Consider the following 17664-nt stretch of genomic DNA (forward strand, 5'->3'; position numbering starts at 1 on the left):
CCACTCCTTACATCCAGGATGCAATTTTTCCTCCCTGCCCCCAACTGGGCACAGGAAGAAAGGTAGGAGGGCTTCGGGATGGCCAAGCAGGCCTTGGGATATCGAGAAACGCTTACAGTCACATTATGTTGGCTAACGTTTCATTCAGTCGTATTTACCGAGTGCTTACTATCTCTATCCGTTGCCAAATTGTACTTTCCAAGCGCTTAGTACAGTGCTGTGCACACAGTAAGCGCTCAATAAATACAATTGAATGAGTGAATGCAGAGCACTGTACTAAGTACTTGGAAAGTACAATACAGAAATAGAGACAATCCCTGCCCACAGCGGGCTGACAGTCTAGATGGGGGGAACCTTCCAGCAGACCTTCTGATGGAGTGATGTGATGCCCGTTTCCATTTGCTGATCCTGCTGCCGCAATTACATGTTTAGAGTCTCCTTTGGGCAGCACATAAGTGGCCTGTAAGGTGGGAGTTGCATTCTTGCTTCTCGAACCCCACACTGAGAAGAACTTGGGTTGACCTCACTCATGTCTATTGCCGGATGCACATTCACAATTTGAGCCCCCTTTTTCCTCTCCTCCTCCCCATCCCCGTCTCCCTACTTCCTTCCCCTCCCCACAGCACTTGTATATATATTTGTACAGATTTATTACTCTATTTTACTTGTACGTATTTACTATTCTATTTGTTTTGTTAATTACGCACATATAGCTTTAATTCTATTTGTTCTGATGATTTTGACACCTGTCTACATGTGCTGTTGTCTGTCTCCCCCTTCTAGACTGTGAGCCCATTGTTGGGTAGGGACTGTCTCTATATGTTGCCGACTTGTACTTCCCAAGCGCTTAGTACAGTGCTCTGCACACAGTAAGTGCTCAATAAATACGATTGAATGAATGAATGAATGAATTGTTTCTTCCAGTAGCTCACCACGGAATCCAGACAGACAGACAGACAGACATGTATTGTTGGAAGAGTGTTCAATGATTTGGTTGTAAGCTCTCGCTCCAAAATGAGTAGTGAAAATGCATGTTCTGACAGAACTAAGCAAATTAGATGTAAGATGAAGCTGATGGAAATTGCCTTGTGTAGAACACACCTGAACAATGAGAACAGGAAGCTATTTTGTTGCGGGGAGGGTAAACACACATTCTCAGAAATAGCTGTGCGTGACATGAGGGAACCAGTGTGGTTTTTTAAATGAATTTTAATGCAAATAAATACCCTTTGGTAGAAATTGGCTAACTGATGTGGTTGCTAGCTTAAGTTTTATTTCTCACAAGTCATGTTTTTGCTTCTCAGGTATTAATCATCTGTAGTAAACTTTGTTAGTTTGAAATATCTATGTTTCATCTCAGCAATTTTCAGGAGATATCTGTTTCTTGATTAATAATTAGCCTCCATAATAAAACAAGGATTATTCTCTTGAGCATTATTGCATATGTTTTTCAGAGTGGGGACACAGTGTTGATTGGTGCTGTCAGGGGCGGTCATGTTGAAATTGTGAGAGCCCTGCTTCAAAAGTATGCGGACATAGACATTAGAGGACAGGTATGTACCACTGCATTGAAAATGATTATTTTTAGTTGAAGTGTGATGGTTTCACCCTCATTCCTGACCACCTCAGATTTCCACTATCTGTGCAATGTTCAGTTGTAAACTCCTTGTGAAGTTATGTGAATGAATGAATGTTTAGTAACGCTCTTGTATTTTCCATCTCATGTACTCTCCCAGGTGCTTAGTATAGGGCTCTACTTGTAGTATGTGCTCACTAAATCATATTTATTAGTATTGTCTTAACTTCATTTACAGTGGAAAGTGGTTATTAGGTCATGCTCAGATATTTCTCCTTCATAGTCCAAACCCCCAATGCTTTTAACCTTTCAGTATCTACTGTTTTGCTGCATTTTGTTAGCTTTGATTATCCTTTACTAAATATCCTCTGAAATTGAGGATCCTGAACTGAAAACAGAAGTCTGCAGCCCAACCATGTCCACAGTGGAGGGGAAACATTTCCTCCTGCTTTTTCACCTACTGCACTTCTCTTTATGCACCTAGCGTAATGATTCCTTGAATGTTCTTCTGTTCTCTTGGTTTCTTCTTACCTGCCTCCCTTTCCATTCAAATGTCTTTACTAATTTAAGAGCTTTGTGAGATTGACCTTCGTTTATATTTTTATAGAAGACCGAAGAAACTCTGGGCTACCTTAAGTAGTACCACTGCCACTCCCTACTCAGGAGGCAGAAAACTCCCTGGTGTGGGATGGGTTTCCTGTGCCAATGTGGGCATTAGGGTCCTGAGAGTACTCTGATGAGGCCAAAGGCTGATAGGATAAAGAGCTTGGGGGTTGATTACTTGGTTTCCATCACACCCAGTCCAGCGAAATGGTTTGAGGAAAGTTGACAAACCAAAGAGCAGTCTAAGCTTATCACAGTCAGGATGCTGGGCCCTTTCCTCCCCTCTAGCTTCAGCATGCATTGTGTCCCTGTGCTTCTTTGTTCTCCTGTCAAGTCATTAGAGAGAACTGAGAACTAAAACTATATAAAGTTCATTTTTCAATATTACCTTTAACCAGGGAGCATAATAATAATGGTGGCATTTAAGTGCTTACTATCTGCCAAGTGTTGTACTAAGCTGTGGGGTAGATACAAGATATTCAAGTTGGACAAAGACCCTTTCCCACATACAGCTCTCAGTGTAAAGGGGAGGGTGAACTGGTTTTGAATCCCCATTGTACAGATGAGGAATCTGAGGTACAGAGAAGTTAAGTGACTTGCCCAAGGTCACACAGCAGGCAGGTGACAGAGGTAGGATTACAGCCCAGGTCCTCTGACCCTCTGGCCTGGGCTCTTTCCACTAGGACTTGCTGCTTCTCTAATTTTAACCAATTGAGGCCTTCCCTGAGAAAGCCCTCATTTCCCCTCTCTACCCTCCATCTTAGTCTACTATGCCCTTGTCTTTGTACCCTTTAGACTCTTTTGTCATCACCCCAGCCACACAGCATTTATGTACGTGTCCTTATACTCTACTGTTTCCCAGTCTGTATTTTAATGGCTTTCTCCCTCTTTAGACTTAAGCTTCTTGACTTCAGGAGTAGTGTCTACCAACTCTGCTCTACACACAATAAGCTCTTAGTACAGTGCCCTGCACACAGTCAGCACTCAATAAATATGATTGAATGAATGAATAAGGCTTGATAAATACCACTGTTGGATTGATAACCACCTGATTGATAATGAGAAGTGTAATGTTATCCACCTGTTAATGGTAACCCATATCTGGCAAAGGCCTACTTAGTGTTGAATGTGCTATACTAAGCACTCGGGAGGTACAGTAGTAGCACAAGACACATTCCCTGCCCACAATGAGCTTACAGTCTAGACCATAGAAAAAGTGTTCTAGCAGACATTTAGTGCTACAAACTCAACAGTGACAGCAAGCAGGACAGCACAGGAGAAGATATTAATGCACAGGTTTCCCTTGCCAACCTTGGCTTTTCTAGCTTCAGTTTTGAATATCTGCACTGAATTCTGGCTTTCCATGGCCCTAGATAACAACCACTCTCATTTCAAGGCAGAGAGACTCTCAATAGAATGAGAACTCCCTTTGGTCTGTTGTATTGTACTCTCCCAAGCTCTTAGTAATGTGCTCTGCTCACAGTAAGCACTCAATAAATATGATCGACTGACTGACTGTCTAATATTGTGTCTGGCAACTCTATTGTATCATACTCTCCCAAGCACTTAGTACAGTTCTCGTCATACAGTTTGTGCTCACTAAACACCACTAATTGATTAATATGAAAAGGGATTGTTGATATAAGTATTTTTATATTTATCTTTGTAGGATAATAAAACTGCCTTGTATTGGGCTGTCGAAAAAGGGAATGCTACAATGGTGAGAGATATCTTGCAGTGTAACCCTGATACCGAAATCTGCACAAAGGTATGTCCAACAGGACGATTCCAATAGAAATTTCAGTACAGTTCTGTAGGTTATTCTTCTGTTTCTCACTGAAGAAAGTCAGTTTTTTGTTTCTGTACAACTTGGTGCATGCTTATGTGTTAATTAGAAGCAAAGTGCATTGTAATATTGCTCTAGTTAAGCTTATCCTAGTTTTGATTCATCTACATTAAGTCTTGTTGGAGTAACATGAGGAAAATGTCCCCACTTGATAGATGTTTTTGCCTTTGGAACCTTTCTCTGCCTGCCTTCAAGTTGTACATTTGGCAGAAAGATACAGGGACTGTGTCCAATGCTCAGAATTGTGTTTGACACATAATAAGCACTTAACAAGTACAATAATAATAATAATAATAAACCTGTTTATTTTTACCTTTAGGATGGTGAAACGCCCCTCATAAAGGCAACCAAGATGAGAAATATTGAAGTGGTAGAGCTGCTACTAGACAAAGGAGCTAGAGTTTCAGCTATAGACAAGGTAAACAAAAATATTCATGGAGAGAATTAGGTAAAACTTTAAAAAAAATTCATAATGTCACCATTCATTCAATCGTATTTATTGAGCGCTTACTGTGTGCAGAGCACTGTACTAAGCCCTTGGGAAGTACAAGTTGGCATATAGAGATGGTCCCTACCCAACAACGGGCCCCCAGTCTAGAAGGGTGAGACAGATAACAAAAGAAAACATGTGGTTGGGTGTCAAGTCATCAGAATAAATAGAAGTAAAGCTAGATGCACATCATTGACAAAATAAATAGAATAGCAAATATGTACAAGTAAAACAAATAGAGAAATCTGTACAAACATATATACAGGTGCTTTGGGGAGGGGAAGGAGGTAGGGTGCAGGGGATAGGGGGTGTTGGGGAAGGGGAGAGGAAAAAGGAGGCTCAGTCTGGGAGTCACCAGGGCATATCACACCTCTAACTATTGGGGAATAATTAGGAAGTACTTTTTCATATTCAGGTCTTTGCCAACTCTGATTTCAGAGGTGTATTGTCTTATTGTCTAGTATTAAGTGGCATTTGTTAAGTGAGACTGGTGTATTAAAGGAAACCAGTAACAGATCTACTGGCTATTTCTGCTGCCTCAACAGGTTTAAAATTGGGTATGTATTTGGTCACATTCCTCCTTAGTTCAGATATTTACAGATCCAAGTCCTTTTTTGTCCAGGTTATAGGTGTATCGTAAAGTTGACTAATTCATTTTTAAAGCTGTGGTGGTAACAAGAAGCTGTATTCCCTAGTGGAAGGAGCACAGACCTGGGAGTCATAGGACTGGGGTTCCAATCTCAGCTCCACCACTTGTCTGCTGTGTGACTTTGGGCAAGTCATTATTTTTTATGTTAAGCACCTGCTATGTGCCAGGCTCTGTGCTGAGTGCTCGAGTAGGTAAAGTTAATCAGGTTGGACACAGCCCCTGTTCCGCATAGGACTCACAGTCTTAATCCCCATTTTACAGATGAGGTAACTGAGGCACAGAGAACTTAAGTAACTTGCCCACGGTTTCAGCAGAAAAGTGGCGGAGCCGGGATTAAAACCCAAGCCCATGCTTTGTCCACGAGGCCACGCTGCTTCTCACTTACCTTCTCTGTGCCTCAGTTACCTCATTTGTATATTGGGGATTGACTGTGAGCCATAGGTGGGATAGGGGCTTATCCACCCTGATTATCTTGTATCTAGCCTGCTTGGTATGGTGTCTGGCACAAAGTAAACAAGTACTGTTAAAAAAAAATTGTGCTGGTAGGCAGCAGGAGTAGCTGCTACCACTAAGAAGGAGAAGGACCTTCCATGGATAAGAGTGTCTGGCATGGCTAGAACGGAATGGATTTCTGACGGCTCCTGCATTGTTCCTGGTAAATATGGTCCAGTGAGTTTGAGCACGTAGGATGGTACCCACCACTGTCTGTCGTATTGTAGGCCAGGTTTTCTCCCAGCCTGAGGACCGAAATGAAGCTATAAGCTATTATGACTTGTCATTCCAGAGTCCAGGCTGGATTTGTGCAGCTTTCTCTACTCTGCTTATGCTCAGCTCTGAATCCCACATTCTTGTGACTTTAGGTGTGAAATAACCAATGCCTGGAACTCTCACCCCATGGCCAGGCATCTTGGAAATTTGCTCGGTCAACCAGACATGTGCATTCTGACCTGGATTCCTTTCCTTCCTTGAGTAGCATGCCTTCACGCTCCCTACAACCCGGCCTTTTCTTTTGCACGGCAGCAAAGCTGATTCTTCTGCGGACTGTCCTCCTTCCTTTCCAGAGGAAGGTGACCAGACTTCCCAAAATGGGTGAGATAGTTAGTAGTGGGTCCCAGTCATAGTCCAAGCTGGCAGGACAGAACCCTCACTCAGGACGACACTGCAGTGTTTGCTTGGCAACATCAGCCACAGCTGCTCTGTGATTTACTTCCCCGCTGCAGTTGAATTGGCTCTGCTGTGGCTGGGAATTTTCCAGCTACTTGGGGAACATGTGATGCATCTGGTTGGGAGGCACCCTTCGGCTCCCCGAAAGAGCCAGCGTTGGTACAGCTTCTTGTCACTGTTGCCATCATTGTTATTGCTTCCGTCGCCACTGCTGTTCAGTGCTTCTTGGTTCAGGAGGCAGTGGTGGTCAGCAGGGTCTGGCCGGCCCTTTGGCTGGAGCAGGAATGCTGGGGCCGGACGGCCGCACCGGCATGAGCGGTGGAAGAGGAAGACGAGGGATTTACTCTTGTCGCAGGCTGTCTGACCCTTGAAATGGCTACCAAAACAGAAAGCAAATTCTGACCTTGCTCCTCGCCATGCATGGATGGACCTGAGAGAAAAGGAAGCCACCTGTCAGACTGAGAATTATTTGCTACGCAGCCCCTGGCCAGCCCATCAAAGACACCCTTGGGCCAAAGCCAGAGTTTTTGGGCCCAACTTGAGGCTGTCGGTGTGGCGCAAAGCGGGTCTGTGCCCACATAATAGTGGCTCTCCGTGAGCTCTAGGGCGCAAGGCAGGCCTAGGATCCCCCCCCCCCCCCCCCCCCCCCCGCCCCCGTGGGAGCTATAATCAAATGCTTGTGGCCTCTTACTCTCTTGGAGGAATAACTTGGGAATTTAAGTAACTTGAAATATAGCAGAATATTTGTAAAATAACTCAGGATCCCTGTCTACCCAAGGCTTATATTAACCCTGTTTGGAATCTGTGGGACTTAATGATCTTTGCCAATCCTTGGAATTGTTACTGATCTTTTTTTCAAGAAGTTGAAATAGTACTTTTATCGTTTTATTTCATACTAATGAGAAGCTGCATGGCCAAGTGGAAAGAGCAGGGGTCTGAGAATAAGGAGATCGAGGTTCTAACCTTGGGTCTGTCACTGGGCCACTGGTTCTGTCTGTGACCATGGGCAAGTCACTTAACTTCTTTAGGCCTCAGTTACCCTATATATAAAATGGGTACTAAATACTTGTTCTCTTTCTCCGTTAGTCTGTGGGATAGAGACTGAGTCCAGTCTGTATATGTCATATCAACCCCAGTGCTTAGTACACTGCTTGGCACCTAGCAAGTGCTGAAAAAATACCATTATTATTATTAATAATAATAAATTATATTATTCAGTAATATTAAATCAACAATAATAGTAGTTTTTTATTCAGAACTCAGTTTGCTCAGTCCTGCGGTAAGTACAGGAAGATCAAGAAAAGTCATAGGCTTTAGTTACAATAGTGCTCATAGTCTAAATGGGAAAGAGAAGGTAAAAGTAGCAAGAAGAATATGATCCATACCATAGTGGAAACAAGTTAAAATTCAGCATTCTGAAATATCAGCAGGTATAGAAACTACTCGGCAGAAGCCGTGTTTGGAAATCCCAAAGTTGCAAGTAAACAACCCTTGTTGGAAAAACTGCTAAGCGTTCTTGCTGTTGTAAATATTGTCCAGAGCAGCCATTCCCCTTTTGCTCCTGCCTAAGGGTGGGGCTTCACTTCCACAGTGTCCGTCAAGAGGAGGGTGCTCTCTTGCCATTGACGAGGATGCTTTCAATCTGCCACTAAGAAGTAGCGGTTTCAACTTGTTCCCACACGAGTATATAACTGTGAGAAATGACCTAACATTTGATTTACAGAAAGGAGACACTCCCCTCCATATCTCCATTCGTGGGAGAAGTCGGAAGCTTGCAGAACTCCTTTTAAGAAATCCCAAAGATGGAAGATTACTTTATAGACCAAACAAGGCAGGAGAGACGCCGTACAACATTGACTGTAGTCATCAGAAAAGCATCTTAACTCAAATATTTGGAGCCAGTAAGTAGCTCATACTGAATAGTTTTTCTGTTTTTCCCTTGAACAAACCATAGACCCCCTCCTTCCTCTCCCCCTCGTCCCCCTCTCCATCCCCCTGTCTTGCCTCCTTCCCTTCCCCACAGCACCTGTATATATGTATATATGTTTGTACATATTTGTTACTCTATTTTACTTGTACATATCTATTCTATTTATTTTATTTTGTTAATATGTTTGGTTTTATTCTCTGTCTCCCCCTTCTAGACTGTGAGCCCACTGTTGGGTAGGGACCGTCTCTATATGTTGCCAACTTGTACTTCCCAAGCGCTTAGTACAGTGCTCTGCACACAGTACGCGCTTAATAAATACGATTGATTGATTCTCAGAAGTATTTAAGGTTGTGAACCTCAGACTCCAGTTAAACAGAAACTAGCAGTAATTAGTAGTAGCATTTATTGAGTGTCCACTTGGTGCAGCACACTGTAATAGATGCTTGGGAAGTTCAGAACAATGAAGTGGTTCATTCCCTGGGCACCAGGAGCTGACCATCTAAGAGAAAAGCCTGTTTCTATCAGTTGTATTTATTCAATGGTATAGACTGAAGTGGAGAGAGACAGGAGGATGGGAGATCAGAGAGGAGGCTGATGCAGTAATCCAGTCGGGATATGATGAGAGATTGAACCAGCAGGGTAGCAGTCTGGATGGAGAGGAAAAGGCGGATCTTGGCGATGTTGCGGAGGTGAGACCGGCAGGTTTTGGTGATGGATTGGATGTGAGGGTTGAACGAGAGAGCAGAGTCAAGGATGGCACCAAGGTTGCGGGCTTGTGAGATGGGAAGGATGGTAGTGCCGTCAACAGTGATGGGAAAGTCAGGGAGAGGGCAGGGTTTGGGAGGGAAGATAAGGAGTTCAGTCGTGGACATACTGAGTTTTAGATGGTGGGCAGATATCCAGATGGAGGTGTCTTGAAGGCAGGAGGAGACACGAGCCTGAAGGAGGGGAGAGCGAGCAGGGGCAGAGATGTAGATTTGGGTGTCATCAGCTTAAAGATGATAGTTGAAGCTGTGGGTGCGAATGAGTTCACCAAGGGAGTGAGTGTAGATAGAGAACAGAGGGGACCAAGAACTGACCCTTGAGGAACCCCCACAGTAAGGGGATGGGAGGGGGAGGAGGAGCCCGCAAAAGAGACTGAGAATGAATGCCCGGAGAGATAAGTGGAGAGCCAGGAGAGGACAGAGTTTGTGAAGCCAAGGTTGGATAGTGTGTTGAGGAGAAGGCAGCTGAGAAGTTGAGGAGGATTAGGATAGAGTAGGAGCCATTGGTTTTGGCAAGCAGGAGGTCATTGGTGACCTTTGAGAGGGCAGTTTTGGTGGAATGCAGGGGACGGAAGCCAGATTGGAGGGGGTCGAGGAGAGAGTTTGCATTGGGGAATTTGAGGCAGCGGGTGTAGATGACTTGTTCAAGGAGTTTGGAAAGGAATGGTAGGAGGGAGATAGGGCGATAACTAGAAGGGGAGGAGAGGTCAAGAGAGGGTTTTTTTAGGATGGGAGAGACGTGGGCATGTTTGAAGGCAGAGGGGAAGGAACCAGTGGAGAGTGAGCGGTTGAAGATTGAAGTTAAGGAGGGGAGGAGGGATGGGGTGAGAGATTTCATAAGATGAGAGGGAATGAGGTCAGAAGCACAGGTGGCTAGAGTAGCACTGGAGAGGAGGGAGGAGATCTCATCTGAGGATACTGCTGGGAAGGATGGGAGAGTAGCGGAGAGGGTTGAGAGCTGGGGGTAGGAGAAGGGGGAGGAGTGACTTTGGGGAGCTCAGACTTGCTGGAGTTAATTTTACTAATGAAGTAGGAGACCAGATCGTTGGGGGTGAGGGAAGGAGGAGGGGGAGGAACCGGGGGCCTGAGAAGGGAGTTAAATGTACGGAAGAGCTGACGGGGATGATGGGCATGGATGTTAATAAGGGAGGAGAAATAGTTTTGGCTGGCAGAGGAGAGGTCAGAGTTAAGGCAGGAAAGGGTAAACCTGAAGTGAACGAGGTTGGCTTGGTGTTTAGACTTTCGCCAACAGCGTTCAGCAGCTCAAGCATAAGAGCAAAGGAGGCGCACAGTGGCAGTGATCCAGGGCTGTGGGTTAGTGGTACAAGAGTGGTGAAGGGAAAGGGGAGCGAGGGAGTCGAGCTGAGTAGAGAGGGTAGAGTTGAGAGCAGTAATCTGATCATCATGATTGGGTAGGGGGGATAGGGAGACGAGGTGGGGTGTGAGGCGCTCAGAAAGATGGATGGGGTTGAGAGAGCGGAGGTCTTTGTGAGGTAGTATAGGTTTACGGGAGAGGAGTGTGAAGGGGCAGGTGAGAAGGTTATGATCAGAGAGAGGGATTTCAGAGCTGGTGAGGGTGCAGATAGTGCAGCAGTAGGAGGTGATGAGGTCGAGGGTGTGACCAAATTTGCGAGAGGGTGAGGTGGGGTGGAGCAGGAGGTTGGCAGCTTCAAGGAGAGGGTGGCAGAGGAGTCACCAGGGATATCCATGTGGATGTTGAAGTCTCCGAGGATCAGAGTGGGCATGGAAAAGGAGAGAAGGAAGGGGTCAAAATCGTTATTGAGTGCTTACTGTATTAAGTACCTGCTGTAACTACGGAAGTACATTTTCTATGTCATTTTTAGAATCGTGGAGGTCAGTAGTGAACAGATATACCCTGGAACTTATCTTTTAAATGCTTAACAATGGTGAAAAGTTATTCTAAAGCAAATTGGAAAACTAGAACATATATTTGGTCAACAGTTCTGTTTTTGCCCAATGCCTGTGCACATTTGTTTTGTTTTAATTTTGAGCACCTGAAGCCTCTCAAAGTAGATTACATCTGTTGAACGTTGCTTTTCTGTGATCCTTAATTATATCAATCAAGAAGATGAATGGTATGTTTTGATTCACTGTGCCACGGGAATGTGTTTTTCTTTGTATTTTAAATGTGTAGTTATAGTAAACATGCGTCGTATGTTTGCCATTTTAGGACACTTATCTCCCACTGAGACGGATGGAGACATGCTCGGTTACGACCTGTACAGTAGCGCCCTGGCTGACATTCTCAGTGAACCGACAATGCAGCCTCCCATCTGTGTGGGGCTCTATGCCCAGTGGGGAAGTGGGAAATCTTTTCTACTGAAAAAATTAGAAGGTAAAGTTAATTTGACTAACTTGTAAATTTGCCTTAAAACTGGTTTTTGGAGAGCGTTCTTACTAAGGTTTGTTACTCTGTCCTTTGTGTAAGTTGAAAATAAATCAGTCGGTGTCCGTAATTAAGCACTTGCTGGTGTGCAGTGCATTGTACTTAAGCACTTGGGGAAATGCAGTTCAGTTGGTAGACATGATTCCTGGCCATGAAGCACTTAGAACCTAGGCAAGATGGGCAAGATAGACAGTAAAATAAATTTTAGGTAGGGGAAGCAACAGAGTATAGGGATAAGTTTATAAATGCTGTACGGGGAGGGTGGGTGAGTGTCAAGGAGGGGTTTTGAATGCAAGTTCATGGGTGACAGAAGGGGAGAAAAGGGTGAGGGGGATGAGAAGCTAGTCAGGGAAGGCTTCCTGGGGGAGTATGGTTTTAATAGGGCTTTGAATATGGGAAAAGTGGTGGTCAGGCATGAAGGAGGAGGGAGTTCCAGGCAGGAGGGAGGGCTTGAGGAAGGGGTCGACAGCAAGAAAGACGAGATGGAGGTACTGTGTGTAGGCTGGGTTAGAGGAACAAAGTGTGCGGGCTGGGTTGTAATGGGAGAGGCGCAAGGTTAAATAATGATGGCATTTGTTAAGCGCTTACTCTGCAGAGCAACTGCTCTAAGCGCTGGGGAGGATACAAGGAGATCAGGTTGTCCCACGTGGGGCTCACAGTCTTCATCCCCATTTTACAGATGAGGTAACTGAGGCACAGAGAAGTTAAGTGTTTCTGCCAAAGTCGCGCAGCAGACAAGCGACAGAGCCTGGATTTGAATCCATGACCTCTGACTCCCAAGCGCGTGCTCTTTCCACTGAGCCATGCTGCTTCTCATTAGGTTAGGTAGGAGGGAGACAGCTGACTAAGGGCCTTAAAGCCAAGAGTGAGGAGTTTCTGCGGTACGCAGGAATGGGTGGGCAACCAACCACTGGAGGATTTTGAGTTGTGAGGAGATATGTGTGGAAGGATTTTTTATGAAAAATTATATAAATAGCCAAGTGAAGCCGAGGGAAGTGTGGACTGGAGAGGGGAAAGGCAGAAGGGTGACGCGAGAGGAGGTGAGATATGACAAGTGTGGGATATGAGAAGTGGAGGGAGGTACATAAGATTGCAGGAATCCAAAAAAAATGAATGGTTTAAATTGATTTTCAAATTACAAGCAAACTGGCTAGCACTTTTTTAATGTCTGATTTATTTTTTGCAGAGTGTTTTACAAGCACAGATGGAATTAGATTCTTAATCTGTCTTTTTCTGGAATGCTAAACTGTGTTGTATTGTTCCTCTTTCAGATGAAATGAAAACTTTTGCAGGACAACAAATTGAACCTCTCTTCCAGTTCTCGTGGCTCATTGTTTTCCTGACTCTGTTGCTGTGTGGAGGCTTGGGATTGCTGCTTGCTTTTACTGTGGATCTGAAACTTGGAATTGCAGTGGCTTTGAGCCTATTGGCCATTCTGTACATATTCTTCAGTAAGTCATTGTTCACCGGCATCATCATTCACATATACGTCTCTGAATTCGTTGGTTTAGTAAAACTACATTGGCATTTGGATCTGTTTTCCAACGTTCCCCTTGCGCACTTTGATACTGACTCCTCCCTCAACACCATGGTACTTACGTACATATCCATCTGTAATTCATTTAAATGTCTGCCTCCCCTCTAGTCTGTAAGCTCCTCGGGCAGGGATTGTGTATACCTTCCCTTTTGTATTGTGCTTTCCCAAGTGCTTAGTACAGTGCTCTGCCCACAGTACGTGCTCAATACAAATTGTTAATTGATTGACAGATGGCAAGCCGAAATATCTGTCTTTGTTTTTCTGGTGGAGGAATAAAGCTCCCTTTGAATACTTCCCACTTTGAATAGAAAGTAGCATGGCCTAGTGAATAGAGTAGGGCCTCAGAGTCAGAAGGACCTGGGTTCTAATCCCAGCCCTGCCACTTGTCTTCTGTGTGACCTTGGGCAAGTCACTTAACTTCTCTGGGCCTCAGTTACCTTTTCTGTCAAATGGGGATTAAGACTGTGAGCCCCATGGGAGACAGGGACTGTGTCCAACCTGATGAGCTTGTATCTGCCCCAGCACTTAAAACAATGCTTTACATTCATTTGGTTGTATTTATTGAGCTCTTACTGTATGCAGAGCACTGTACTTTGCACTTAGTGCTGAACAAGTACCGTTAAAAAAAATTGTGTCTTAAGACACTGCTTCCCACCTATCTTCGTTTTATTGCTTTATCCATTGGATTGGAGGAAAGCAGTACTCTGTCCCCTGAGAACACTTTGAAGACTAGTGTGTCTTAGAGCCAACAAAAAGTGAAATTGAAAATAAGAAAGGCCCTCTGTAATAAGTCTGTTTCTGCAGCAGGTGGAGAGGGTTTGGAATGTGGCACTCTGCCAGTCTGGAGTAGTGAGGTCAGAAAACAGCATCTCTTCTCTCCTATCTTGATGTCCTCAGTTAGAGAAGAAATACAAGTCCCTCAGCTGGTTCTGTGGAGAAATAAACAATAAATTGTGTGATTTTTTTTTTCTTCCTCTTGTTTTAGCTGTGATTTATTTTGGTGGTCGACGAGAAGGAGAGAGTTGGAATTGGGCCTGGGTGTTAAGTACAAGGTTGGCAAGACACATTGGGTATCTGGAACTTCTTCTCAAACTGATGTTTGTAAACCCACCAGAGCTGCCAGAGCAAACCACGAAGGCTTTACCCGTCAGGTAAACCAGGTTAATCGTGCTGTATGCAACTCTTCAAAACGTATTGGACCTTATTCTTAGAGAGAGGAAATATTTGAATAAACAGGTGTGAAGAAAGTATTTTCATTATGCTGCCAACAGTTTTACTGGTAGTACTATGGAGACGACTAATTTTAGAGCCACACGAAATCTATTATCTAAGGTAGTGTTTTTGATATTTGGGTTAATGCATGTTTATGAAGTCCAAGTGCGTGGAATGAACGCTCAGACATCCTAAGAGAATTTAGGTTAAGGGACGCAGCCTGACCTAGTGGAAGGAGCCGGTTGTCTGCTGTGTGATCTTGGGCAAGTCGCTTAACTTCTCTGTGCCTCGTTAACCTCATCTGTAAAATGGAGATTACATCCTACTCATTCCTACTTAGACCGTGAGCCCCATACAGGACAGTGATGTGTCCAACCCGATTACCTTATTTCTGTCCCAGCATTGATTACAGTGCCTGGCACATAGTACGTGTGTTGGTACTTCCATTTTCTGGAGAGCAATTTGAGCAGAGAGCCCAAAGATCCTGCTCCAGGGCAGTCAGCACATTGCAGCAGAATCTCCATCTTCAGCCTTCCCTGATAGGTAGTCTTTCCAACTGCATACTTTTTAATCTAGATTTGGAGTTCTACGGTTTCAGACAATGCTTGTGTATTATAAACTTGTGGATTACCACAAAATACATTAAGTTTTTATGAGCTCATTGAAATGTTAAATACACAATTTCCATTAAGTACTGTGACCTGTCAAATAGTAAGGGGCTCCTAGCAGGTTTAGCATTCTCCCTAATTTAAACTTAATTTATTTTTTTTAAAAATTAGATTTAATTCATTGTTAAATCATGGCAGGACGTTTTAGCTATGTATAGATCTTTTTTCCACCTTTATGTAACAATCTGTAGTGCTTAATGCACATTGGGCCATCGATAGCTAATATTTTAAGTCTGTTTGCTGATCTAGAAGATAGGGACCAGAAGAATATGAATCTATTAATGTGGCCTAGTGGACAGAGCATGGACCTGGAAATCAGAGACATGGGTCCTTATCATGGCTTCTCCACTTCTCAGCACCTCAGTTTCCTCCTCTGTAAAATAGGGGTTCAACACCCATTCTTCCTGATCCTTAGATTGTGAGTTCACAAGGAAAGGGCACTGTGTCCAATCTGGTTATTTTATATCTACCCCAGCACTAAGTGCAGCACTTGGCACATAATAAGCACTTAATAAACACTATAATAGTAATTATTATCATTAATAAATTCAGAAGTGGAAAAAGTGTGTTTTCTAAGCAAAAACGTGTGCATGTGTTTTCATCACAAGTTCTGGATAAAAGAATTAGGAACTATCACTGACATTGCGATGTGATGTCCGAGGAAGTGGTTGTGCATGTCTTTAGTGTTCGTTAAGGCATAAATTCTACAGCATAAGTGTTCCTAAAAGTGCTGCTCTTCTAGAACGCTCTTCAGGGGATAAAACGGATTATCTTATTAATTCTCAGCTGAGTATTTTTATATAGAAATGTGCGTTTGGATTCCAAATCAGTAAAAGTTTCTCTGTGTGCGTTGGGTTAGTTATTTGCCACAGTCGCTTTGGAGTTTTGATATAGTTTCCATTTCAATAAGCAATTTTTGAATGTAGTCTCCTGTTTAATTCAGAGAAACGATCCTTGTAAAGTGGAAATTGACCAGAATGAAACCTGACCATTAATATGTGATTTAGCACTTCTTGTCCCAAATTAAGGGAAGCAGTGTTGCCTAATGAATAGAACATGGGCCTGGTAATCAGAAGGATGTGGACTTTAATCCTGGATCCACCTCTTGTCTGCAGTGTGACCTTGGGCAAGTCAGTGTGGCTCAGTGGAAAGAGCCCGGGCTTTGGAGTCAGAGGTCATGGGTTCAAATGCCGGCTCCGCCAATTGTCAGCTGTGTGACTTTGGGCAAGTCACTTAACTTCTCTGTGCCTCAGTTACCTCATCTGTAAAATGGGGATTGAGACTGTGAGCCCCCCCATTGGACAACCTGATCACCTTGTAACCTCCCCACCCCCAGCGCTTAGAACAGTGCTTTGCACATAGTAAGCGCTTAATAAATGCCATTATTATTATTGTTGTTAGGTCACTGTACTTTTCTGTGCCACAGTTACCTCATCTGTAAAATGGGGATTAAGACTGTATGTCCCATGTATGTGCCCCTGACTAAGCTCCCCTTTTCATCAGCTCCGCCTCCACTCTGCGTCACCTTGACTTGCTCCCTTTGCTCCCCCCCGCCCCACAGCACATATGTATATATGTATATATCTACAATTCTGTTTTATATTGATGCCTGTTTATTTGTTTTGATGTCTGTCTCCCCCCTTCTAAACTGTAAGCCCGGTATGGGCAGGGATGGTCTTCATTGCTGCATTGTACTTTCCAAGCGCTTAGTACAGTTCTCTGCACACAGTAAGTGCTCAGTAAGTATGATTGAATAAATGAATGAATATGGGTCAGGGACTGTGTCCAATTTGATTACCTTGTATCTACCCCAGCTCTTAATGCAGTGCCTTGGGACATAGAAAGCATTTAACTAATACCATGGGGAAAAAAATTAAAACAAGGACATAGTGTAGATAGTGATAGTTGACTTCAAATTCAACGTGATCTTTGTTTTTTGTTGTTGTTGTTGTTTGATTGTTTTGTACTCCTTGAGACTTTCCCCTCATTTGTTCTCTCCATTTTTTTAATACATTTCTTCTTTTCTCTAGGGGACTTTGTCTTCTCCCTGTTTTGACCTTTTTCTCTTCAGTTCAGAACTTGTAGTCCCCTTTTTGATGAACTTTTCCAAACTACCCACCTCATCTCTTATAACTTGACAAAACCTGACTTCCACCCTGCAAAACTGCCTGTGGTCCTGTCTCTGTTTAGTTGACATCTCGCAATCTGATGTTGTTTATATGGGATATTATTGTTAGTATCATTCACATTGTTTCTGCTTTCCCTCCCAACTCTGACCTTCCATTGATCACTTACATTTTTTCTGGGTGGAGTCCCCCTTCTTTCTGGCTTCTTTCTGACTTAATAATACCGTGTGTTCCTTCCCAGAGTTTTCACACTGTCACTTTTATAAAGACATGAAGATGGTGAAATTTGATATTGACAAGGTCATGTTTAAAATTCTTTGGCTTTTGTTAACTTCAGTTATATGAACAGATAAACATGCAGTACAATTTGATCTAATCTTTTCACCTCCAGTGGTTTGCCCGTCCACCTCCCCATCAAAGGCAAACTCCTCAGCATTGGCTTTAATAAATCTATAGTATTTATTGAGCGCTTACTATGTGCAGGGCACTGTAGTTAAGCATTTGGGAGAGTGTCCAACCTGATTAGCTTGTATCCACCCCAGTGCTTAATACAGTGCTTGGCACATAGTAAGTGCTTAACAAATACCATAAAAAAAAAGTACCATGCAGCAGAGTTAGCAGACTTGCTCGTTGCCCACAGCCAGCTTCCCCTCCTATCCCACCTTGCTGATTTCTTGCTAAAAACCAGCACA

The 17664-nt window shown here is 43.6% G+C and overlaps 1 protein-coding gene across 8 annotated transcripts in view; it reads left to right on the forward strand.

The window, feature by feature from the left end:
* Positions 1-17664, forward strand: part of KIDINS220 (kinase D interacting substrate 220) — a 104001-nt gene that overhangs the window by 27014 nt on the left and 59323 nt on the right. For all 8 annotated transcript variants that reach the window (XM_038772685.1, XM_038772684.1, XM_038772686.1 and 5 more), the window contains exons 9-15: positions 1455-1553; positions 3849-3947; positions 4345-4443; positions 8052-8229; positions 11214-11378; positions 12701-12880; positions 13952-14117. In XM_038772685.1, the coding sequence (XP_038628613.1) occupies positions 1455-1553; positions 3849-3947; positions 4345-4443; positions 8052-8229; positions 11214-11378; positions 12701-12880; positions 13952-14117 (986 nt within the window). The remainder of the gene's footprint in view (positions 1-1454; positions 1554-3848; positions 3948-4344; positions 4444-8051; positions 8230-11213; positions 11379-12700; positions 12881-13951; positions 14118-17664) is intronic.

This window comes from Tachyglossus aculeatus, chromosome X1, assembly GCF_015852505.1.
Source record: "Tachyglossus aculeatus isolate mTacAcu1 chromosome X1, mTacAcu1.pri, whole genome shotgun sequence".
NCBI lineage: Eukaryota > Metazoa > Chordata > Mammalia > Monotremata > Tachyglossidae > Tachyglossus > Tachyglossus aculeatus.